The following is a 24,379-nucleotide window of genomic DNA, read 5'->3' on the forward strand; positions in this document are numbered from 1 at the left end:
GCCTCGGGGATTCGCCTTCAGGAAAATAAGTCCAGCCCCCTCGTTCGTCAGTCAGTTGTTTTTTTCCCCTCTCCTTTCCCTGACCAGTTTCAGAGAAAGTGAAGGCGGGGAAGGAAACGAGCCCTTCTCAGCCAATGGAAACGCCCTTTATAGACTGACCTTTATTTTCGTCCAATGCGCGAGCTCCTTTTATAGGCAGGGAATGAGCGGGAGACGGAGGGAGAGAGAGGAGGGGGGCGAAAGGCGGGGCCCCGCTTTCTCCAATCAGAGAGCGCCTCTCATTCTTCCACCGCCGGGTCGGCCAACGGGAGAGCCCGTTGCATGGCGGGGGTTAAGGGAGAGCGGCCATTTTGAGCAGAGCCCGGAACGGAGCCCCGATGGCCGGGCAACGGCGACCCTGCGGCCGGGATTGAGCGCGACATGGATGTGCGGAGGCTGCGCGTTAGTGAGCTGAAGGAGGAGCTCGGCCGCCGCGGCCTCGACACCCGCGGGCTCAAGGCCGAACTGGCCGGGAGGCTGCATGCGGCGCTAGAAGCCGAGCAGGCCCGAGGAGCGTCAGGCTCGGGTTCGGGTTCGGGCTCGGGCTCGGACGGAGAGCCGCTCTCTGACGGACACTGTAAGCGAGCCCGGGAGGGAAGAAGGAAGGAAGGGCGCGGCGGCCCTCGCTGGGGAGGATGGGCCTCGGGCCGGGGAGGATGGGCCCTGCGGTGGGCCTGTGAGGGGGAGACACGGCTGGCGGGGGAGCATGGGCCCTGCGGTGGGCCTGTGAGGGGGAGGATGGGTCTCCGCGGCGGGGAACATGGTCTGTGGGGCGGACACCCCCTCGCTGGGGAGGATGGGTCGTACGAAGGAGCCCCTCGCTGGGGAACATGGGGCCTATGGGGAGGCGTCCCTTGCTGGGGAGGATGGGCGTCTGGGGGCGCTGGAGCTGGGGAGGATGGGCCTCCACGCGGGAGGTGGGGGAATGTGGCCTCCCGCCCTGGCCGGGGAGCATGGGCTCTGCGAGACAGCCCGTCGCCGAGGAACATGGGCTCTGTGAGGAGACCGCCCTAGGTGAGGAGGATGGGTCTCCTGAGAGCGGGGGGGGGGAAATGTGATGGCCGGGGAGCATGGTCTGTGAGGAGACCGCGGTGCTGGGGAGGATGGGTCTCCAGGAGCGTCAAAACCGGGCTCGCAGCCAGCAGTCCCCCGCCGGGGAGCATGGGTCCTTATAGCCGTGGAACATGGGTCTAGAGGAGGTTGGGGTCGGGATCGTGGGCCGGCAAGCGGAGCAGCCCTTGCGGGGAGGATCTCTCTCCGACCGAGCCTGCCGGAGGGGCGGCGGCCTCCTCCTCCTCCGGGTGGGATCCGGCGCAGGTGGCCTTTCCTGGGGAGATCGGGGCCCGGGATCCGGATAGCCTCCCATGCTCCGGCGCCGCTTTCGCCTTCCTTCCTTCCTGCCGGCCCTCCCGCGAAAGCCGTGGATGTTTCTCCTCTTCCCCCCCCCCCGGTCAAAAAAAGGCAACTGGGCTTCGTTTTCCCTCATCCAAGAACCTCCTTCAGCTGAACTGAAGAAGCGAGGAAGCTTCTTGGAGGAGAAGGGAAACGTCTTCAAGGAAAAACAAAGCCCGGTTGCCTTTGGGGGAAAGAAAAAGCAAAAGAAAGAGGGAGGGAGGGAGACAGAGAGAGAGAGAGAAAGAAAAGAAAGAAAGAGAAAAAGGAGGAAGACAGAGACTGAGAAAGAAAGAAAGAAAGAAAGAAAGAAAGAGAAAAAGGGAGGGAGGGAGAGAAAAAAAGAAAGAGAGAAAGAAGGAAGGACCTTTGGAAGAGCATTGCTTGGAAGACTGAGAATCTCCATAGAGACGTCTCCACTTAGGAGGCTTCCCAACCCAGGAGGCCTGTGGGCGATCCAGGGCAGCTCTTTTACGGGGACTTGTCTTGGCTCCCAAAGTGCCCTGTTTATTTTTATGGCATCTGGGCATTTGTTTTCCCCCGATTCCGCCCTTTTGTTGCCAGGCGACGCCTGCAATCCTCTTGCCTTAAGGGAAGCTTCAGCACAGCTGCTTCTTGGAAAGGGGACTCATCGGATCTCCAGGCAGCACCCAGCATGCCCAGAAGGTGTAAAAACTGCAATTGATAACTACCTAGAATTCCAGCCATTTTAGCAGTTTAAGTGATCGCCTGTTTATTCTGAATTGTCCTCTGAATCTCTTCTATCTCGCAAAATTGACCACACGTCTCCATCTTAGGTGTATCATATTATCATGCATTTTTTCCATGCATCTTTACTGCCATACGCTAAATAAAATAAAAATCTGAACTGTCTGATTGGGTTTGGCTAGTCTAGAATGGAATAGAATAGAATAGAATTTATTGGCCAGGTGTGATTGGACACACAAGGAATTTGTCTTGGTGCATATGCTCTCAGTGTACATAAAAGAAAAGATACGTTCATCAAGGTACAACATTTACAACACCATTGATGGTCAATATATCAATATAAATCATAAGGATTGCCAGCAACAAGTTACAGTCATACAGTCATAAGTGGAAAGAGATTGGTGATGGGAACGATGAGAAGATTAATAGTAGTGCAGATTCAGTAAATAGTTTGACAGTGTTGATGGGATTATTTGTTTAGCAGAGTGATGGCCTTCGGGAAAAAACTGTTCTTGTGTCTAGTTGTTCTGGTGTGCAGTGCTCTGTAGCGTCGTTTTGAGGGTAGGAGTTGGAACAGTTTATGTCCCGGATGCGGGGGGGAAAAAAAGTCTAGTGAAAAGAAGGACTCTGGGTGGCATGATAGCAGTGTTCCAATATTTTGAGGGTTTGCCACAAAAAGGGGATCAGCCTATTCTCCAAAGCACCCGAGGGCAGGACAAGAAGCAGTGGGTGGAAATTAATCAAGGAGAATTAAAGAGAATTTTCCTGAAGGTTAGAACAATTAATCAGTGGAATGACTTGCCTCCAGAAGTTGTGAATCCTCCAAAACTGGAGGTGTTGTAAAAAGAGATTGGACAGCTACTTAAAATAATAATAATAATAATAATATCAGAATTGGAAGGGACCTTGGAGGTCTTCTAGTCCAACCCCCTGCCCAGGCAGGAAACCCTACACCATTTCAGACAAATGGCTATCCACTTGTGTGAAATAGTGTAGGGTCTCCTGCTTGAGCAGAAGGTTGGACTAGAAGACCTCCAAGGTTCCTTCCAACTCAATTATTTATTTGGTTAACATATAGATATCACAATAAGATCTAATATTCTAGCTAATATCAAACAAGGTAGATAAGTGTACTGAATCTAAGGGGAGATTTCCCCCTGTGATTTTCTTTGGGCTTTAAATTGGGGGGGGGTGTTTCTACATCAAGCACAATTTTTTGTGTGATGCAGAGGGCAGGCTGCACCTTCTGGTTTCCTGTGTTGTGTAGCCTTGGCATTCAGCCTTGCCGTAATCAAGGAGCAAACCCTCTCCTTAGCAGCACTATTTTGATCCTCCCCTGGGGGTGGGAGTCGTATTCAGAGAAAAACAGCACAGACTAACCTCCTCCCTGGCATTTCAGTTTGCCACACAATACTGTGTAAGCTGGTTTTCAGGATGGGACGTTCTCCCACGAAACCCCGCCATTTCTCTTCCCCATCTGCATCTTGAGTTGCGGTACCGCGGAAAAAAGATTCAGCCACTTAATTGCGCTGAAGGTGTCCCGGTTCCACAGCCATCCAGGTAAGGGTGGGTCGGCTGGTTGGCTGGCTGGGATTGCCACTCACTCCGTTTAGCCCAACCGCTTGCTGAAGGTGAAAGAAATATTGATTTCTTTTTTTTCAAAGTAGCACGAGACAGTGGCGCTAATCTACTTTCTTTTGATTCCTGTTTTCAAGATGGCATCCGTGACAACGTTCGTCAAGACAACAGGCAAGGATATCAGTCTTTTGAGCATTTCAATATTAAACAGGAGAACGAATTGGGTTACGAGCGGGGTCCTGTAAGCCAAGATCGATCAGGTAAACACAACTGTTGTGGGGGGTAGGAAGCCTTCCTTATTTTGTTGACTGGAGAGCATTTTCAGTGGTCGGGTAGGAAGTTCTTTAAGTAGCACTATTAGAAATTCTCAGTTGCTTTTTGCTTTAAAAAAAAAACTTTGGAGGTAGGGGATGCAGAGAGATAAATGTACTTTTTACTGGATAAATGTACCAAAATGTAGTACAGGTAAGTCTTCGACTTAACAACAGTTCATTTAGTGACCGTTTGACATTACGAGAGTGCTGAAAAAAAAATGACTTACAACCATTTTTCACACTTAGCAACCATTGCAACATCTCCATGGTCCTGTGATCAAAATTCAGATGCTTGGCAACTGACTTACGACGGTCGTAAGTTGAGGATTACCTTTGTGTAAAAGATCTGCATATTGTTCAATGATAAGACTTCTATTCATTTTTTTTTTTCCACTGAGGGAAATCTTATTGTTAGCTCATGGTATCATTTTCACTTTGCTGCATTTTTCCATAAAGGAAATGTAATGGATTTTTCTTCTGTTTATTGTGGACCTTTAGCTTCTCCCTTCTTTTTAAAAAAAACCACAGTCAGGTGGGGAGCACATCTTGTTTTCTTTCGCTTGGGATTACTGCCCTAATTGAATATTACCTTGTTCCCTTTAGAATTCTCTGCCTGAACATCCCTCTCCTTGTTATCTTGATCCTATCTCCATTGTCATTCTAATAATAGAATCAGCAGAGCTTAAGAGCCAGAAGCAAGGAAAATTGTGTGTGTTGAGGGGGGGGGGATTAAATAGATATTTTTGGTTCTGGCACATCAATCAGACGGTAATTTCCTCACCAGTTTTATTGCTGATCATCCCTTCCCTGATTCTTAACCATTGGCTGTCTCAGGGCCAAGTCATTTGGTAGCGAAACTGAAAAGGGAGCTTTCTCTGGCGGTTATAGAGTGAGGGTTGCTGGCTTTTTCAGAATAAACAGCAGCGGCTGTTTCGTTTTCCCGCGGATTTCCACGCCCGCTGAAATGTGCCTGTTGTGTTTAAAATGCAGAAATGAAGACGGAAGTAAAGGAAGAGGAGGCCGCTCCCAGCCACAACATATCGGCATCTGGTTACAACGCACCCCCCTCTAACTACAGTTCTTCCGTTTCTGGCTACAACGCCTCGGCTTCCTCTTACAATGCACCCTCCTCTGGGTATAACCCTTCAGACTCATATCAGTCCTGGCAGCAGCAGCAGCAGCCACCACAGCAAGGCCATAAGAGGACATATGAGGAGTCCAGGGGGCGCGGATATTATGAATACCGCGAGGATAAAAGGTACATTCAGACAAGGATTCGGGGCGCTTTTGTCATTCATCTAGCTTGTTTTTATCTTTTCCAAAACTGCTCCGGAAAGGAACCGAGCCCAGAGTTGTCCTCGAGGGCAGGATATGTTTTGGAGGCATCTGGGTGTCAGCTTTGGAAGCCATACTCCGCAGAAGGCTTCCACACACTTGTGTAGGAGGGGTGTGGGTTGGTAGAAGGGGCTATTAGAGATAATAACACTCTTCCTGCTGGTCAAGGTCAGGCTGAGCTCACATCTGGAGGAGGAGTGGCCGGAGTGATGTCTCGAGATGGGGCGGTTGTAGATTGGAGCCTGTGATCGGCAGAGGGGTCATGAGGGTGGGGGTTTTGGAGTTTGTATTACTGAGGGAGAAACTTGTGGATCCCCAGATTTGGATTTCCAGTCTTTTCTGTAGGAGGGGTTTTCTGGAACGTTGACACTGGGATTTTGTGAAAGGCATTCTATTCTCTTCATCTATTTCGCAATCTTGGCAACGGCGCTTGATTTTACTAAGTTGTAAAGATTGTAAGCATGATCCGATGAAATATTGGCCGCAAAGAGTGGCTGCTTCTTACCTGATCCTTAGCCTTAAGCTTTAAAGTAACAAATATATTTGGTTGAAATGAACACCGGTTTTATAGCATCTTTGTAAATGCAGATTCTCATTTGATGCACTTTTTTGCTAAGGCACGCACACACACACACGTGTGTGTGTGTGTTTTTGTGTGTATGAAGGAGCCGTGGTAGCACAGTGGTTAGAATGCAGCATTGCAGGTTAACTGCCCACAGGCTAGAATTCAATCCTGACGGGCTCCAGATTGACTCAGCCTTCCATCCTTACGAGGTCGTTCAAACGAGGATCCAGATTGTTGGCAGCAAGATGCAGACTCTGTAAACCGCTTAGAGAGGGCTGTAAAAGCACTGTGAAGCGGTATATAAGTCTGAAGTCCTCTATACATGTATGTATCTGTCAGTCTATCCATCCATCCAGCTATCTATCGTAGGCACCCATTTCACCAAAAGAAACCTTCATGGTGTTCCCGAACTACAACACCCAGCATCCCTCCCTTTTGGCCATGTTTCCTAGGGATGTTAGGAGTTGTAGTCCAGACAGGTACTGGAAAAATGAAGATTTCCAATCTCTGAATCACAGGCAACAGTAATGGGAAGGCCGTTTTTTTTCTTGGATAGAAGCTCCCAAAGAATTCAACACAGTAACGGGTGGGATTAGTTTCCTTAGGCCTTGTGTTTCCTCTCTGCGTCTCTCAGTTTGCCTCAGATGGGTTTATGGAAGCTCCATTTGCTGCTTTTTTTTCCCAGGGGTCGATCTCCTCAGCCGCCTGCAGAAGACGATGAGGACGATTTTGATGAGTCCCTGGTGGCCATCGATACATGTGAGTTACGGAGATTGCAGCATTGTTTTTAAACTTCTCTATATTTCTTTATATTTTTTTTTACACTTTACCGTAAGCCGCCCGGCACTCCCGGGCGGTGCCGAAATGTGAAAAATAAATAAACATTATTTTGCGCCCCCCCACCCACCCACAAGGCAGATTCCCTCTCGCCTGATTTTGCTCATTTGCAGAGTCAACACATAGCAGAGTTTTCCCCTTCGGCTCTGTTCCTTGTGCCCTTCCATCATTTCACATCTCTTGAGGTGCCGTAAGATGACAGCAGCTGAGTTAGAGGGATGCTTGGATCACGATATTTGAAATTCAGGGAAAAGGGTTGAGGGAAAAAGAGTCCTTTAGATTATTGGTTCTCCGCAGGAAGAGAAATTGCAACCCTGGACTCAGAAGGCCTAAATTCAGCTTTTTGCAGTTCTTTTAGTTTGGGTCATGAGTGGGCAAACCCCTCCCTCGAATAGGTGGAAGTTGAAATGTTTTTATTCTTTCTGGTACAAATTCATTGGAGAAGGCAACGATGCTAGGCAGGGTTAGTGGAACATGAAGAACACGCTGGCTCCATCACCTCAAATCTGATGCAAAATTGAACATCCGGCAACTGAAAGGAGCTGTGATTGACAGGGTAGCCTGGAGAGCACTTGCCTATGAAGCCACCAAGAGTCGGATACAACTGAATGGTTAAAGCAACAATGTTCTTTGGGGTTTGTACTTGTAGGTGTTTAGGGTTGGTCCGAAAGGGATTTAAATGGTGAAGTGCCTTAGATATTGGAGAGTTGGAAGACATTGATTTCTCTCTTAAAGACTACAAGCTCCCTAAGTGGATTGATTTAATAGTCCTGAGTCACGAGACATCTTAATCTCACACTAAGCCAGCCTATTTTGGCAAGGAAATTATTGAATAGAGGTGTGGTTTGGGGTTTATTTTTAGCTTGCAAAGCAGAAGTGATTTTTTGTTGTTGTTGTTGTTATTCAGTAAGAGTTATCCATTCCTATTCCATTTCAGTCCTGGCTGCTTTAATACAGCCATTTACAAGCAGCAATTTTGATACGAGAAACAAGAGGAGTTAGCTAATTCTTCTTGCATATTATCCTAGCTTAACATCAGGTCATTCTCCCTGAAAGAAAGCCTCGCCTTAATATGTTGCTGTGACCTGCCCTGGGTCTTAGCCCACGGGTGCCTCTAGTATCCATCTCCTTTGGTTTTCATTGATGACGATGTTCGTTTTGCTCTTCAGATAATTGTGATCTCCATTTCAAAGTTGCCCGCGATCGATATAGCGGATACCCTCTGACCATTGAAGGGTTTGCTTTCCTCTGGTCAGGCGCACGAGCCACGTACGGGGTGCGGCGTGGAAGGGTGTGCTACGAGATGAAGGTGAGGGAATGTGCATTCTCACTGCAGAGGTGGCAGAGATTATATGAAAAGGAGCATTGCTAACATGGCTACGTTATATACAGGCAGAGTTGTGAGCTGAGGAATCCACTGGTACCTGGGGACAGAGGATAGAGGGAGGTTATGGGGTAACTATGGGAGTTGTATAAGTTATTCCTTAATTTTTGGTATTTCCTGGGAGGGACAAAACCATTTATATCCTGAGGCTTCACATTTGCTCAGGGGCAGTTAAAATTCCCACTCCTGGAATTCAGCCCGTGTTCAAACGTTTTGCTCATTCACATGAAATTTGCTTGTAGTTCCACACTCCCTTTAGCCACCTGCCTTTATTTACCAGGCCATAAGAATGCAAGTAAAAACCAACGATTGTAACTTAGTTTCCCATAACAACAAACAGGGATATCCCTTTTCCTCTTTATTGCTTCATTTTATTATTGTAATGTTAGCGGTTGCATTTACGGCAGAGCAAAGGTTATCTGTTACATTTATTCGCTGATGATATGATTATAAACCTTGCTAATGAAAAATGTAGCCCATTAAATTAAAAAAAAGAATTCACTTGAGGTTTTTGGCTTAACAGCCAGCTTTAAAAAAATCTAAAATAGCCTGAGTTTATAAAGTATTTTTCTGTCAAAGCACCTGGTGTGCCGCAATATGAACTTGTAGCTCAGAGGTTAATACAACTGCCTAATTTATTTAATCAGCCCTTGTTCTTGTAATAAACGTTGGCAATCTTGTAATAATGCTTTCTTTTTGTCTTCAGATCAACGAAGAGATCTCCGTCAAACACCTTCCTCCCACTGAACCAGATCCTCACGTAGTGCGTATTGGCTGGTCACTGGATTCATGTAGCACTCAGTTAGGTGAGTAGTTTTAAATGCTGGATATAGGGAGGGCTCGGGGGTACATTTCATGTATTTATTTTGAATTCCACCTGTATTATTTTTTATAAACAACTCAAGTTGGGGAATATATCTAATATGCTTTCCCCACCCCACCCCACCCCATTAATAATAATAATAATAATAATAATAATAATAATAATAATAATAATAATAATAATAATAATAATAATAATAATTTAATTTTTATACCGCCCTTCTCCCGAAGGACTCAGGGCGGTTATTTGCTGCACAGCAACAACCATGTGAGAGCAGTTGGGCTGAGAGAGAATGACTGGCTCGGAGTCTCCCAACCAGCTTTCATGCCTAAACCAGGACTATAAAATTCACAATCTCCTGGCGATTGGCCAAGAGTCACCTACCTGGCTTTCATGCCAAAGGTGGAACTAGAATTCACTGCTTCCTGGTGATTGCCCCACAGTCACCTAGCTGGCTTTCATAGTTAAAGTGGGACTAGAAAACTCTGCCTCCTGATGATTGTCCCAGAGTCACTCAGCCGGCTTTCATGCCTAAGGTGGGACTAGAACTCATTGTCTCCTGGTGATTTACTCAGAGTCACCCAGCCAGCTTTCATGCTATGCTGGGCTGTCTTTACTTTTAAGTATCTCTAGTTTAAACAGGAACTTTTGAATTAGGCAACTTCCCTGCTTCAGTAAAATCACCCTGGGGATATTAAGAGTGCTCTGCCCCATTAATCCCACCTGGTCTCCCATGGCACCGCTGCTCAGATCAATTATCAATCCCGTTAGGTGAAGAGGCTTTCTCCTACGGCTACGGAGGCACCGCGAAGAAATCCACTAATTGCAAGTTTGAAAATTACGGCGAGACCTTTTCCGAGAACGACGTCATCACTTGTCTCGTGGTGAGTGCAGCTGTGGTGTCTTAGAAGCTTACCCCCTCGTAAGGCGCCACGATGGCTCAGCGGTTAACGGCGCCGGGCCTTGTCCACTGGAAAGCCGGCAGCCCAGGTTCGAGACCCGAGGGCTGCTGTGTGACGGGGTGAGCTCCGGCTCCTGCCCACCCAGCAGTTCGAAAGCACGCAAATGCGAGTAGATAAACAGGTACCATTTTGGCGGGAAGGTAACTGCTCTGGGTTTCACTGCAAGCAGCAGTGATGTCATGGCTGCAGAAAGCTTTTCAATGGCTCAGTGGCCCAGAGGAGATGAGCAACGCCTCCGAAAGTTGGCTACGGCTAGTGGAGTAAAACCCGCGGGGGGGGGGGTCTCCTTTTCCTTCCCTTCTCCTAGCAGGGAAAGGGAAGACCGGAAGCTTCCGCCGGCCTCCCCATTTCCTGCTTCTAGATTGATTTGAGGTTCCTTCCCTCTTCTCAGGACTTCGAGTGCGGCGACGACGTTGAAATGTCCTTCATGAAGAACGGGAAGTGGCTAGGCACCGCCTATCGACTCCGGAAGGAGAATTTGGGAGGGCAGGCCCTGTTCCCTCACGTCCTGGCGAAGAACTGTGCCATCGAGTTCAACTTCGGCCAAAGGGAAGACACCTTCTTTCCTGTCCCACCGGGATTCACCTTCATACAGCACCTCCCCCTGTCCGAGCGAGTTCGGGGTACAATTGGACCAAAGAACAAAAGGGAATGTGAAGTAGGTGCCCCCCACCACCGCACACACATACCCAAAAAATGTGAATGGAGCCGTGGCAGGCTCTGGAGTTCAGTTGCCAGGGTCCTTTGTACCAGGACTCAGGCAAGAGCAGTTTCCCCCCCCCCCCTCCTCTGAAATAGTATCTTATCAGCTGGGTTTAAAGCAGGGGTCTCCAACCTTGGTCCTTTAAGACTTGTGGACTTCAACTCCCAGAGTTCCTCAGCCAGCTTTGGGAGTTGAAGTCCACAAGTCTTCAAGGGACCAAGGTTGGAGACCCCTGGACTAGATGACCTCCAAGCTTTGCTGGCTGAGGGACTCTGGGAGTTGAAGTCCACAAGTCTTAAAGGGACCAAGGTTGGAGACCCCTGGACTAGATGACCTCCAAGCTTTGCTGGCTGAGGGACTCTGGGAGTTGAAGTCCACAAGTCTTCAAGGGACCAAGGTTTGGAGAACCTTGCTTTAAAGCCATGCCTTGAACTGCTTACCAAAAATTCAGAGGTTAACGCTCGAGACTCCCAAATTTGTCGGTGAAAAGGGCCAATCGGAGTCTCACAGATCCAAACACAGCGACCAAGATGGTTGTCACTGACTGGATGTTAGACCGATAAAACTACGCAGGTAGTCCTCGACTTAGGACCCACAATTGAGCCCCCAGTATTTCTGTGGCTAAACAGCTGTTCGGTGAAGTTTTGCCCCCATTTTACGACCCTTTCTTGCCACGATTGTGAAGTCAAGTCCTGACGTCGTTAAGTCAATCGCACGGTCGTTAAAATGAATCTGGCTTCCCCATCGATTTTGCCTGCCAGAAAGTCGCCAAAGGGGATGACGTCATCCCCCAGGGACACTGGAGTCTGTTGCCATTTGTCTGTATTTTGATCACGTGACTGTGGAGATGACGGTCGTAATGGTCATAAGCGTGAAAAACAGTCATAAAAAAAAAATTCAGTCCCACTGTAACTTTGAACGGTCACTAAACAAACAAGTCGAGGACTGTATCTATTTTTTAAAAAATGTAAGGGTTAAAAAGGTTGGTTTTCCATGCCTCTGAGGCTAGGAGATGCCTATAATCTCTGTTTCTGGAATGGATTGTCCTTAGACCAGGGGTCTGCAAACTTGGCTCTTTTAAGACTTGGGGACTTCAACTCCCAGAGTTCCTCAGCTAGCTAGCTGAGGAACTCTGGGAGTTGAAGTCCCCAAGTCTTAAAAGAGCCAAGTTTGCAGACCCTTGCCTTAGACAATCAACAGAGGAAAGCTACAATTTTTCTCACTTGATTTGTAAAGGAGAGATTTGCTATGGGAAACTGGCTTGGGGGGTTGCATTACTGGCCTGCAGCAGATGTTAAAACCACGCCCCTGTGTTTTCAGATCTTGATGATGGTGGGGTTGCCTGCCGCTGGGAAGACGACGTGGGCCATTAAGCATGCCGCAGCGAATCCAGCCAAGAAGTATAATATTTTGGGAACAAACGCCATTATGGACAAAATGAGGGTAAGCTTTGGAGGCTGAGAACACCGGTTTCTTCCGTCTGCTTCCTCATTCGTGGCGGGCCCCTGTCGCTTCATTGCCTGTCAGACTTAGAACAGCTCACTGTCTTTTTCAAAATGATTTTTCTGGCCAATCCCTTGCAAAAAAGCCTTTCTTTTATAGCCGGTGGATTTTCTATAAAAGGAGTCTCTGCGGATCTTATTCTGTTAGTCGTTGCCGACTTTAGGGGGCGGTACTCATTTCATTTCAAGGCCTTTGAACCAATGCAGTCCAAAGACATTTCCACAGTTATGTAGCCAGCATGAGGTCGTGGAGTGTTGTTACCTTCCCACCAAAGTGGTACCTATTTATCCACGCGCATTTGCACGCTTTCGAACTGCTAGGTTGGCACGGCAAGGGCGGGAGCTCTTTGCATGGTACTTGGGTTCATGCGATCCCAAATTATCTCTCTAGAACAGGGGTGTCAAACTCAAGGCCCGGGGACCAGATCTGGCCTGCGGGGTGCTTAGATGTGCCCCGCGGGGCCACCCTGGAGACAGCAAAGATGTGACCTGCAGTACTTCTGCCAGCAAAAACGGAGCTCGGGAAGCCTCCGAGCAGCCCTCCTGAGTTCTTTTTTCACTGGCAGAGGGTTGCAGGAAGCCGTCACAGCTGAAAGCGGAGCTCGGGAGCCCATTTTTGCTGGTAGAGTGCTTGGGCCACCCCAGGAACCCCCGACATGAGTCATGTTGAGCTAGCCACGCCCCCCCCCCCCTGGGCCCCCCAAAGTAAAACACAACCATGATGCGGCCCTCAATGAAATTGAGCTTGACACCCCTGTTCTTAAAGGTAAAGGTTCCTCTCGCACATATGTGCTAGTCGTTGCCGACTCTAGAGGGCAGTGTTCATCTCCATTTCAAAGCCGAAGAGCCAGCACTGTCCGAAGACATCTCCGTGGTCATGTGGCTGGCATGACTCAATGCCAAAGGCGCACAGAACGCTGTTCCCTTCCCACCAAGGTGGTCCCTATTTTTTCTACTTGCATTTTTACGTGCTTTCGAAACTGCTAGGTTGGCAGAAGCTGGGACAAGTAACGGGAGCTCACCCTGTTATGCGGCAGCGCTAGGGATTCGAACCGCCGAGCTGCCGACCTTTCGATCGACAAGCTCAACATCCTAGCCCCTGAGCCACCGCTTCCCAGTTCTCCACATTATTCCATTTACATTCCTCTGTCTGTGTGTGTGAAAGAGAGACTCTGTGTATTACAGATTAGCTTCCCCCCCCCCTCTTTTAATCACCAAGTCTGTTTATACAACAGGGCTCAAAGTCTGGGTCACGACCAGCTTTTCAAGTTGCCACCCTCCCAAGTGGGTGGATTGCAGTTCCCAGGATTTCTGTTCAGCCCTTAATTAATTGGGACTCCAGGGGGCTGCAGTCCTAAAATATCTGCAGAGTGGCAGGTTGGAGAAGACTGCAGTGTCCTACTTGAGAAATGACTGTGAAATTGCTGCCTTGCAGGGATTCTGATACAAGTAGCTCCCAGTTTCAAGCTTCATAGGAGGATACAGAACAACAGAGTGGGAAGGGACCTTGGAGATCTTCTAGTCCAGCCGCCTGCTCAAGCAGGACTCCTATGCCAGGGGTCTCCAACCTTGGCAACTTTAAGACCTGTGGACTTCAACTCCCAGAATTCCCCAGCCAGCCATGGTTTGAAGTTGCCAAGATTGAACATCTTTGCCATATACTTCTAGAAAAGTCCTGCTATTCTCTAGTGGTCAAATATTTGAAAGCGTCTTTTCCGATTAACACATTTTATTAAAAGGCGTCATCAGTTGATGCCTCTTAATAACAATTTAGTAATTGGAAAAGGTGCTATCAAACACACTATCAGCATTTCCTTAATGTTGCTAAATGCTAATGACGCTATAGAGCACTGCACACCAGAACAACTAGACACAAGAACAGTTTTTTCCCGAAGGCCATCACTCTGCTAAACAAATAATTCCCTCAACACTGTCAGACTATTTACTGAATCTGCACTACTATTAATCTTCTCATCGTTCCCATCACCAATCTCTTTCCACTTATGACTGTATGACTATAACTTGTTGCTGGCAATCCTTATGATTTACATTGATATATTGATCATCAATTGTGTTGTAAATGTTGTACCTTGATGAAGGTATCTTTTCTTTTATGTACACTGAGAGCATATGCACCAAGACAAATTCCTTGTGTGTCCAATCACACTTGGCCAATAAAAAATTCTAACAACTTAATCTGCAAAAAATGTTGAAAAATCAGGCGTGGGGACTTAATGCCTCAACTTACAATTACAATGACTTACAACTGTAATTCCAGGCTCAATTGCAGTCTTAAGTGTATATTATTCTGATAGTAGTGACTCCTTCTGCGTGAATCACTCTGGGACACACACACACCCTTCAGATCAATGCCAGGAGCAAGAGCTACTTCGGGCCAGCTATAGGGGGCGCTCTTGCTGTGGCCTCTTTCTCCCCCCCTCCCCCGCAGCTGCCCTCACCGCCCTGCCTTTTCTCAGGTAATGGGACTCCGACGGCAGCGCAATTACGCCGGCCGCTGGGACGTTCTCATCCAGCAAGCGACACAGTGCCTGAACCGCCTAATCCAGATTGCAGCCCGGAAGAAGCGGAATTATATCCTGGATCAGGTATGAGGCCCCTCCTTTTTCTTCATGGGGTCAGTTGGGAGGAGTCTTTGGCCAGGTGTGCCAGCCGGATTAGGTGGAAATGTGCTCTGTCTCCCACCCTAAATTTATTTATTTATTTTTCATTTTTACTATTATGTATTTATTAAATTTATTATTTATTATTTTTACTATGATTATGTATTTATTAAATTTATATAGCCGCTCAACCCACCCATAGGTGACTGCCATTGTGCAAGCTTTAATTCTAGAATCAAAGCAAACCAGCAATCCTGGGTTTTCAACTTATAGATAAGGCCTAACCGAGCCAGCTTTTTTTGGCTTCTTGAGTCTAATAAATCTTTCGGAAGGCAAATGCCTTTCAAACGTCATGCATTCGGATCAGGGGTTGTCCAACCTCGGCAATTTTTAAGACCCGTGGGCACATGCTGCCCTGGGGAATTCTGGGAGCTGGAGTCCACAAGTCTTTAGAAGTTGTCAAGTTCGGCTGTGCCCCCCCCCCCCCACCCACGATTCAGATCGTTGCAACCTCCCTGCCTCTTTCCTCCACTCAAAAGTCCAGAGGTGGTCTTTTAAGAAGACGACATCTTTTTAAACCTCCTGCTAGTTAACTCTAGTGCTTGGATGGCTCTAGTACGCAAACAGTGCATTTAAATGAATGCGTTCTCGCTGCCCTGTTGTTTCATTTCCCCCTCCTAAGGCAAAAGGCACATTTTTTTTTTCTGAGCAAAGCCTCCGCTGCCCTATTAGCCTGGCCTTCGAGGGGGGTTTCATTAGAATTGCAAAAAGGGACATTACCATCATCTCTTGCTGCTTTTCATCTTTTTTTAAAAAATGAGAGGATTTCTTCAAGATTGCCAGGGATGACTCATCCATTTCTATCCATGGGGAGGGAGGAGTGGGGGTGGGGGTGGGGACAGGAAGCCAGAGTTTCTCTCTTTGAAGTCCTTCCACTGTGGGGCATCAGGAGCCTTAAAGTGCTAAGTAACCAGCTCTTTTATTTAATTTATTTTTTAAAAAACACCTACTTCTTTATTATCATTGCTAGACAAATGTTTATGGATCGGCCCAGAGGCGAAAAATGCGTCCTTTTGAAGGTTTTCAACGCAAAGCCATTGTAATTTGTCCCACGGACGATGATTTAAAAGATCGGACAATAAAGCGCACGGATGAAGAGGGGAAAGACGTGCCCGATCACGCGGTGTTAGAAATGAAAGGTAAGATGTCGGAAAGAGGAAAACCAAACCTCGCATTCATGGCACATGTCATCATCTTAATTTAACAATCCCCATAACCCCCTGCGCAGTGGAGTCTGGGCAACTGAATGGAGCTAGCAGAGTGTTTTAATGGCCCAGATGCCTTTCCTGTTGCCAATGCGGAATTTTGTTCAGCAGATATATTGTCTTGTGTGCCCGAAGAGAGAAATATCTGTCTCTACCTAGGATTGAACTCACAGCCTCCTGATTGTGAGGCGAGAGCTCCACTTCTAGGCCATCGCACCACTCTCATTCATGGCATATATGAGAAGGAGAAATCCACCCTAACCACCCTGTAGTTCAAGGACTTCAAAAGGAAACCTTCAGATGTTTCTAGATCTCTTTGTTTTCCTCCTCTTCTCTCTGCAATATCTTAAGCTCCCACCCATTCCCATATCTACGATGCTTTACGTCTGCACTTGTCTTGGTTTGTTTTTATTTCATTTATTTCTTTGAATCCCCCCTTTGTTGGTTTTATAAATAAGGCAGTGAACATATCCAGCACACCTTCCTCTTCTTCTTTTCCCCATTAACAACAATCCTGTGAGGTGAGTTGGGCTGAGAGAGAGTGGGACTGGCCCAAAGTTACCCAGCCACTAAGGCGGGTCTAGAATTCAGCGTCTCCTGGTGATTGGCCCAAAGCCACCCAGCATCCTTTCATGCCTAAGGCAGGATTAGAATTTATCATCTCTTGGTGATTGGCCAACAGTGACCCAGCCAGCTTCCATGGCTAAGGCGGGACTAGAATTCAGCATCTCCTGGTGATTGGCCTAAAGCCACTCAGCTGGCTTTCATGCTAAGACTGGACTTGAACTCATGGTCTCCTGCTTTCTAGCCTGATGCCTTAACCCAGGGGTGTCCAAACTTGGCACCTTTAAGACTTGTGGACTTCAACTCCCAGAATTCTGGGAGTTGCAGTCCACAAATCTTATAAAGTGGCCAAGTTTGGACACCCCTGCCTTAACCTCTTTTAAAATTTTGAAAGTCTCACCCTTACAACTGACTGCTGGGAAGCTGTAGCAAAGGCTATCTCGGGGTGGGGGGGGGTGGAGAAAACAACAGCAGCAATAAAAAGCTTTCGGCTTAAAACGAATCATGTGGTCATTAAGTGAATCCAGCCTCCCCGGTTGACTTTTGTGTGTTGGAAGCCAGCTTAGAAGGTCACAACCTGCAATTCATAGAATCCTAAATACCGGCCGGGTTGCTAAGAACCTGGATGTTGATTACCTGACAGTTGGGGGGATGCTGTTGAGATGGACATAAGTGCGAGAGTTGTGAGTGGCAGTTTTGAACGCCGTTGTAACTTTGGACGGTTGCTAAATGAATGGACGTAAGTCGAGGAGTGTTTACAAAGCCTTCTGCTTGAAACCAGGATAAGGCTCCCTATTTGCTCAAGGTTACAGAGAGGAACCACCCAGTGGGTGAAATGTAAAGTTTGTTACTACCGGTTCTGTGGGCGTGGCTTGGGGTAATGTGACTGGGTGGGTGTGGCCAACTTTTTTATTATTATTTTTAAAAGCATTTTTTCTACAACCTCTTCGGCCAGCTGAGCCGTGGGATCATCGGAGGCTTTTTTTTTTTTACTTTTAAAAGCATTTTTTTGGCTGAAGAAAAAATGCTTTTAAAAGTTTAAAAAAAAACCCTCTGATGATTGTGCAGCTCAGCTGGGCATCGGGGGGGGGGGGATTTTTGCTACCGGTTCTCCGAACCACCTGCCGTCATCACTACCAGATCGGGTGGTCTGAACCGGGAGCATTTCACACACATACCTCCTCCCTGCTTGTGGTTTTAAAGTGTGTTCCCCTCTCCCCTTTCCCACTTTTCTCCCCCCTCTCTATTCTCTTTTCCACTGTTCCCAATTCCCTGGAACTCGCGCCCCACCTAGTCCCACCCCCTGTGACTCGGCCTCTCCCCATCCCACCTTGGATCGCGCTGACTTGACGAGCATCTCGGTTTCTTTTCCCCGGCAGCAAACTTTGCCCTGCCGGAAGCTGGCGATTTTCTCGACTCGGTGGTTTACGTCGAGTTGCAGCGGGAAGAGGCGGAGAAGCTGGTGAGGCAGTACAACGAAGAAGGCAAGAAAGCCGGCCCGCCCCCCGAAAAGCGGTTCGACAGCTGGGGCGGCGGAGGGGGCGGCGGCGGTTTCCGTGGCCGAGGCGGCGGCGGAGGGTTTCAGCGCTATGACAATCGAGGCCCACCAATGGGCAGTCGGGGCAGCTTCCAGAACCGAGGAGGAGGAGGTGGCGGCGGTGGTGGCGGCAGCGGCGGCAGTGGAGGAGGAGGAGGAGGAGGAGGCGGTTACAGAGGCAGTGGTGGAAGTGGCGGAGGAATTGGAGTTGGCAGCGGCGGTGGAAGTGGAGGTAAGGCTGGCCTAATGGCCTCGGTGAGATGAAAAGCTTTGGTTGCCTCAATTCTACGTCCTTGACTTACGACTGGTCAGTTAGCAACCATTGGACGTTCCATTAGATCTACCTGGGACTCACAAATGTGGTGTTTCAAAGTTCTGATGGCCTCCCCATTCCCATAATATTTCAGCGTAGCTTGACTAGAACTCGCTGTCCCCTGTGATTGGCTCAGAGACGCCCAGGTTTTCATGCCTAAGGTGGGACTAGAACTCACCGTCTCCTGATGATTGGCCCAAAGTGACTCAGTTGGTTTCATGCTAAGGCGGGACTAGAACTCACGGTCTCCTCATGATTGGCCAAAATCACCCAATTGGTGTTCGGGGGGCCCAAGGCGGGACTAGAACTCACCATCTCATGATGATTGGCTCAAAACAACCCAATTGGTTTTTATGCCTAAAGTGGGACTAGAGCTCACTGTCTCCTCATGATTGGCTCAAAACAACCCAATTGGCTTTCATGCCTAAGGCGGGACTAGAACTCACCGTCTCCTGATGATTGGCCCAAAGTGACTCAGTTGGTTTCATGCTAAGGCGGGACTAGAACTCACTGTCTCCTCATGATTGGTCAAAATCACCCAATTGGCCTTCAGGCCCAAGGCGGGACTAGAACTCACCATCTCCTGATGATTGGCCCAAAGTCACCCAGCGGCTTTCATGGCAAAGGAGGGGCTACAACTGACCTTCTCCTGGTTTCTAGCCCAGCACCTTAACCACTAGACTAGGTCAAACCGGCTGTTTAGCGGAAGCTCATAGCTCTGGTTTTCCCATTCAGGCTTCAACCGAGGCAGCTACAACCAAAACCGCTGGGGGAGTGGAAACCGAGACAACAATAACAACACCCGAGGCAGCTACAGCCAGAACAACCAACAGCAGAGCAGCTACAGCCCGGCGCGTGACCAGAATCCTTACAAGACCAGCAGCATGGCTCCTGCTCCTGCTCCTGCTCCTGCTCCCCCTCCTCCGCCGCCTCCTCCAGCCCTGGGCCCTGCCACCAACCCCCCTCCGGTGTCGTACAATCAAGGACCACAGGTAGGGGGGGTGCGCCCAGGGTTCGATTTGAGATTCTGTTTTGGGAAATGCCGAAACCCCTTCAAACGGAGGCCGGGCGGGGGGGGGGGATAATTGAGGGATGAATCAGGGCAGCTGAGAAAGCATCCAGGGGCATGGCTTGTTGGGGGTGGGGGGGGGTCGGGGACAGTTGAGGAATAGCCAGACAGGTGAGCATCATATTTGATATCCTTGATACCTACAGTAAGATGCCTTTAAAGGCCTGGTGCTCCATTAGCCCTTGGCATGTTGATACGTTACAAATTTATTTATATACTGCCTTTTATTGTTTTTACAAGCTACCGTATTTTTTGGACTATAAAATGCACTTTTTTTTTGTCTCCCAAAAGGGGGTGAAAATGTCTGTGCGTCTTATAGACTGAATATTGCAGAAGCCCCGCTCACCCGCCAGGTGTTTTTTGGCCTCCGCACGCCCTGTTTTCAGTCCTTTTTCGGCCTTTTTGGGGGGGCTTTATTCAGCCCGTTTTTGAGGCTTTTTTCAGCCCATTTTCCCAGAAAAAGAAGGCTGAAAAAAGCCTCGAAAATGGGCCAAAAAAAGGCTGGGAAAGGGCCAGAAAAAGGGCTGAAAATGGAGCGTGCAGAGGCCAAAAAGTTTTCTGGGTTGTTTTCCTCTTCTAAATTTAGGTGCAGCTTATAGTCTGAAAAATACGGTATTCAAGGCTGTGAATATATCCAACACATCTTCCTCCTATTTTCCCCACGACAACAACCCTGTGAGGTGGGTTGGGCTGAGAGAGAATAGCTGACCCTAAGTCACTTATCTGGCTTTCATGCCTAAGGTAGGACTAGAACTCCCAGTCTCCTGGTAATTGCCCGAAGTCACCCAGCCAGCTTTCATTCCTAAGGCAGGATTAGAATTCACCATCCCTCGCTTTCTAGCCTGGTGCCTGAACCACTAGACCAAAAGGCAGGGTTTTTGAATGTTCCTTTAGGCCAGGGGTGTCCAAACCTGGCGACTTTTAAGACTTGTGGACTTCAACTCCCAGAATTCCTCAGCCAGCAAACCCGGCTGAGGAATTCTGGGAGTTAAAAGTCCGTAAGTCTTAAAGTTGCCAAGTTTGGACACCCCCTGCTTTAGGCAAAAACGGATGTCAGTGAACAGAGAAGGATCTTGTTCTTGCAAATTGTGCCTACAAGCCCGATATGCTTCAGCTTGCAGAATTAGGCATTGGAGGGACCCGCTCAATGGGATTTAGGGACCCGGTGTCTCAGCTTAGAGAACCAATTGTGACTTTTGTCGCCCACAGCAAAGCTACAGCCAGCCGTACAGCCCCCCTTCCAGCTATAGCCAAGCGGGCTACACTGCTCCCAGCTACAACTACGGAAGTTACGGCAGTTACAGCCAAAGTTACACCCAACCTCCTCCGCCGCCGCCAGCCCCAACCCCACCAGCCTACAGTCAGCCCAGCTACAACCAGTACCAACAGGTAAGTGTGGAAAGGCAAGATCTACCCTGGGGCCATCCATATATTACAGGGGCCTGAAGTCATGTGATTGCCAGTTGTGATCTTAGCTGGCTTCTGATAAGCAATGTCAGCACATGAACGACCGTGTGATTCAGTTTAACAACCTCAGTGGTTTGATTAGTAGCCATGTCCCGAAAGGGTCACAATGATCGGCTGTGACTCGCTTAGCAACGGAAATTCTGATCCCAGTTGTGACTAAGTTGAGGACTACTTGTAGTACAAAATGGAGCAGTTATCCTCCAAATTGATAAGTTTAATGTAGCGATATTCAACCTTGGCAACTTTTAAGACTTGTGGATTTCAACTCCCAGAATTCCCCCGCCCGCCATGGCTGGCTGGGGAATTCTGGGAGTTGAAGTCCACAAGTCTTAAAAAGTTGCCAAGGTTCGACACCCCTGGTTTAATACGTTGCACCAACTCAGCTATTCATTCTCCTGTTGGTCCTTCGACTTTCACAAAGGAAGCTACTATATGTGGGTACATGCATAATTTTATATTTATTATTTATATCATCATGGTTATGTAGTATATATTAGAGGTGGTGACCCTTTGGGAGCTGTATGCAACAAAATTTCATTTTAATGCATGCCGATTAGTGTACATTCAAAGTGACAATAAACTAATAGAATAGAATAGAATAGAATAGAATAGAATAGAATAGAATAGAATAGAATAGAATAGAATAGAATAGAATAGACTTTTTTATTGGCCAAGTGACACACAAGGAATTTGTCTTGGTGCATATACTCTCACTGTACATAAAAGAAAAGATACGTTCATCAAGGTACAACACTTACAACACTTAATGATAGTCATAGGGTACAAATAAGCATATCAGTATAAATCATAAGGATACAAGCAACAAAGTTACAGTCATACAGTCCTAAGTCTGAAACTAAGCTTTTGTGAAGAGGGTCCTTGGAGGGGAGGAAACAAACCTGAAATAATCTTGAGATGAGCCAGCGGATGGAAATGAAGCCGGGGGGGTGGTGGTCTTGTGGGCAGGGAATATTACCTGTCCGCTGATCATTTTTTTTCCTTTTTCCTACAGTACACCCAACAATGGAATCAATACTATCAAAACCAGAATCAGTGGCCTCAGTACTACGGCAACTACGACTACGGGAGCTACACGGGCACCTCGCAGGGAGGCTCAAGCACACAGTGATAGCTCGGGAGGGTGTTGTTTTCTTCTTCCCTCTCTCCCCCTCCCCAGGGAAAAGGAGCAGCACGTTCTTAACAGTGACGGGCATTTCTGAATCTTGAGAGAGATCGAGAAGAGGGAAGTTGGGTTATTTCCGCCCAATTTCCCTTTCTAGAGTTCTTGAGGATGGTTGGGTTTTTACTTGTACAGCTAGGCATGTTATGTCCTTTCTACCATCCTTCATGAGGAAAGTTACATGGTTTCCTTGTCTCTCCTTGTTGAAGATCAGTTTAGCTCCCCCTCACCTTTTCTTTTCTTTTTTCTTCTTTTAAGATTTGTTTTATTCCGTAAGAAGCTAGGGTCTTCAGCGTTCATAAAATTGTACTTTTTTTTTTTTTAGGCCAGGACCCATCCAGGTATCTAAACTTCCTATCGTAGTTGGGGGGCAGCATTGGAAGGGGCCTCCCATAGGATTTACCGCCATTCTCTCCAGGGGTATCCGCAGGGCGTGGTCCAGTTAAGAGAAGAGAGCGGTCACAGTGCACATTAAAAAAAAAAAAGATTTGGGTCATTTTGTGGCCACCCTGTTTGTGGACCGCATCCTGCAGACTCCCTCCCCAATTCTCCCCTTTCCACCCCACCTCCACCCAATCTGCTAGTGACCATAAATTCCACACCTTTTGGAAACTTCTTGCAGTTTGGTGTCACCTGTCTTTGAGGTGTTTTTATCTGTCTCTCTCTTCTTCTTTTTTGCAAATAACCATTAAAACCGGAGGGGAGGAGAAATGGCTATCTATCTTACAGTAATTATGATTTTTTTAAAATAAAAAAAAAAGAAATATTTTTTTTCTGTAACTTTTTACTGTGGGTCAGTAGCTGTTAATATTTTCATCAAGATAACAATTCTGTTAGTTCAGTACAGGAGAGGATTTAAAAAAAAAGGGGGGGAGAGAATCATCTTAAATGTGTAACTTTTTATACGACGTTTCAGTTTCTGTAACTCTGAACATGCTTTGTGTTGAGTTGAATTGTAACAGCTTTTTGTATTTGGAGAAAAAAGAATGAATATTGAACTTTAAACCGCTTGCGTGTTTCTATCCCTACGCGCGCATTGTAGCATTTAAAACCTGTGGGTGCTGTTCTTCAGTTGTGTCTGACTCTTGGCAGACCAGGGCCTCTTCTCCCCCCCCCCCCCATCCTCCACTGTCTCCCGAAGTTTTCCCAAATTCATGTTCATTGAATTGCATTGATGACACTATGTAAACATCTCATCCTCTGCCGTCCCCTTCTCCTCTTGCCTTCCATCTTTTCCAACATCAGGGTCTGTTCCAGGGAGTCCTCCCGTCTCATCTGGTGGCCAAAAGTATCTGAGCTTCAGCTTCAGTATCTGTCCTTCCAAACAAAAGAATGAAGAAAAGGAGGAGGTGGGTGGGTGGGTGGGTGGGGAATTCTGGGAGGTGGAAGTCCACAGGTCTTAAACGTCTATGGAGATTGTCCCAAAGGTGCTTTTTCAGGAGGCAACTGGACTTTCTTGTTTTTTCTTTTGAAGACGTTTTGCTTCTAATCCAAGAAGAGAAGGAGCCAGGTGATGGTTGTCCCAAAGTTGCTTTTTTCCAAAAGGCAACTGTTCCTTCTTGGATTTTTTCCGCCTCTTTGGAAACGTTTCGCTTCTCATCCAAGAAGCTTCTTCAGGACTGTCTCAGTCTCAGAACTGAAGAAGCTTCTTGGATGAGAAGTGAAAAGTTTTCAAGGAAAAAAAAAACCAAAGTCCAGTTGCCTTTTGGAAGAGCACCTATGGACACAGATCTTAAAGATGCCAAGGTTGAATACTCCTGCTATAGGTGACTTTACAAGTTCAAACTTCACTTTTGGCCTCTGCACACATCAGCAGCTGGATGTACAGTGGCCAAAATTGTGGAAACCTTTTGGAAAAGTGCATTTTCTAAAACTAGCTAAGAACACCACTTTCTTTTGGAGTAGTACCCTAAAATTACATATTAATGGAAAGATAATTTAATCGAGAACGTAATGCAATAACTTTTATGAAGGATTTGCTATTAGAAAAGCAGTTACAGTATAAAGAAAAGTGAAACACGTAGAAAAAACAAGATATACAAAAATTATCAACATAGAAAAAAACGAGATATACAAAAATGATCACCATGTCAGTTAATCCTTCGTTGGGTAACCTTTAGCATGAATTATGGCCTTACAACGTCTTCCTGTGGAGTGAACCAAGTCTTTTTGTTCTGCAGCTGTTATAATATGAAACCAAGATTGAATATGATTGCTTCTG

The 24,379-nt window shown here is 47.3% G+C and overlaps 1 protein-coding gene across 2 annotated transcripts; it reads left to right on the forward strand.

Annotated features, from left to right (window-relative positions):
• Window positions 1–319: 319 nt before the first annotated feature.
• Window positions 320–23,163, forward strand: HNRNPUL1 (heterogeneous nuclear ribonucleoprotein U like 1). Of its 2 annotated transcripts, XM_058195732.1 has the most exons (16): window positions 320–616; window positions 3,855–3,977; window positions 4,278–4,346; window positions 5,022–5,289; window positions 6,617–6,690; window positions 7,938–8,077; window positions 8,859–8,958; window positions 9,747–9,859; window positions 10,329–10,595; window positions 11,961–12,083; window positions 14,620–14,748; window positions 15,794–15,962; window positions 17,972–18,361; window positions 19,178–19,434; window positions 20,721–20,900; window positions 21,991–23,163. In XM_058195732.1, exons 1-16 carry the CDS (start codon window positions 421–423, stop codon window positions 22,105–22,107), a joined length of 2,715 nt encoding a protein of 904 aa, XP_058051715.1. In that variant the 5' UTR covers window positions 320–420; the 3' UTR covers window positions 22,108–23,163. The 2 variants fall into 2 exon arrangements, with proteins under 2 accessions (XP_058051715.1, XP_058051716.1); XM_058195733.1 differs by lacking the exon at window positions 4,278–4,346 and having other exon boundaries at window positions 321–616.
• The last annotated feature ends 1,216 nt before the right edge of the window (window positions 23,164–24,379 follow it).

Source organism: Ahaetulla prasina, chromosome 10 (genome assembly GCF_028640845.1).
Source record: "Ahaetulla prasina isolate Xishuangbanna chromosome 10, ASM2864084v1, whole genome shotgun sequence".
NCBI classification, from domain to species: domain Eukaryota; kingdom Metazoa; phylum Chordata; class Lepidosauria; order Squamata; family Colubridae; genus Ahaetulla; species Ahaetulla prasina.

Excerpts from the sequence above, each read along its gene's own strand:
- HNRNPUL1 (XM_058195732.1), top strand. The coding sequence starts at position 421 with ATGGATGTGCGGAGGCTGCGCGTTAGTGAGCTGAAGGAGGAGCTCGGC. Across the intron at positions 3,978-4,277 it reads TGTAAGCCAAGATCGATCAG|CAACCATTGCAACATCTCCA; the intron begins GTAAACACAACT and ends TTTCACACTTAG. Across the intron at positions 14,749-15,793 it reads GGAATTATATCCTGGATCAG|ACAAATGTTTATGGATCGGC; the intron begins GTATGAGGCCCC and ends TATCATTGCTAG.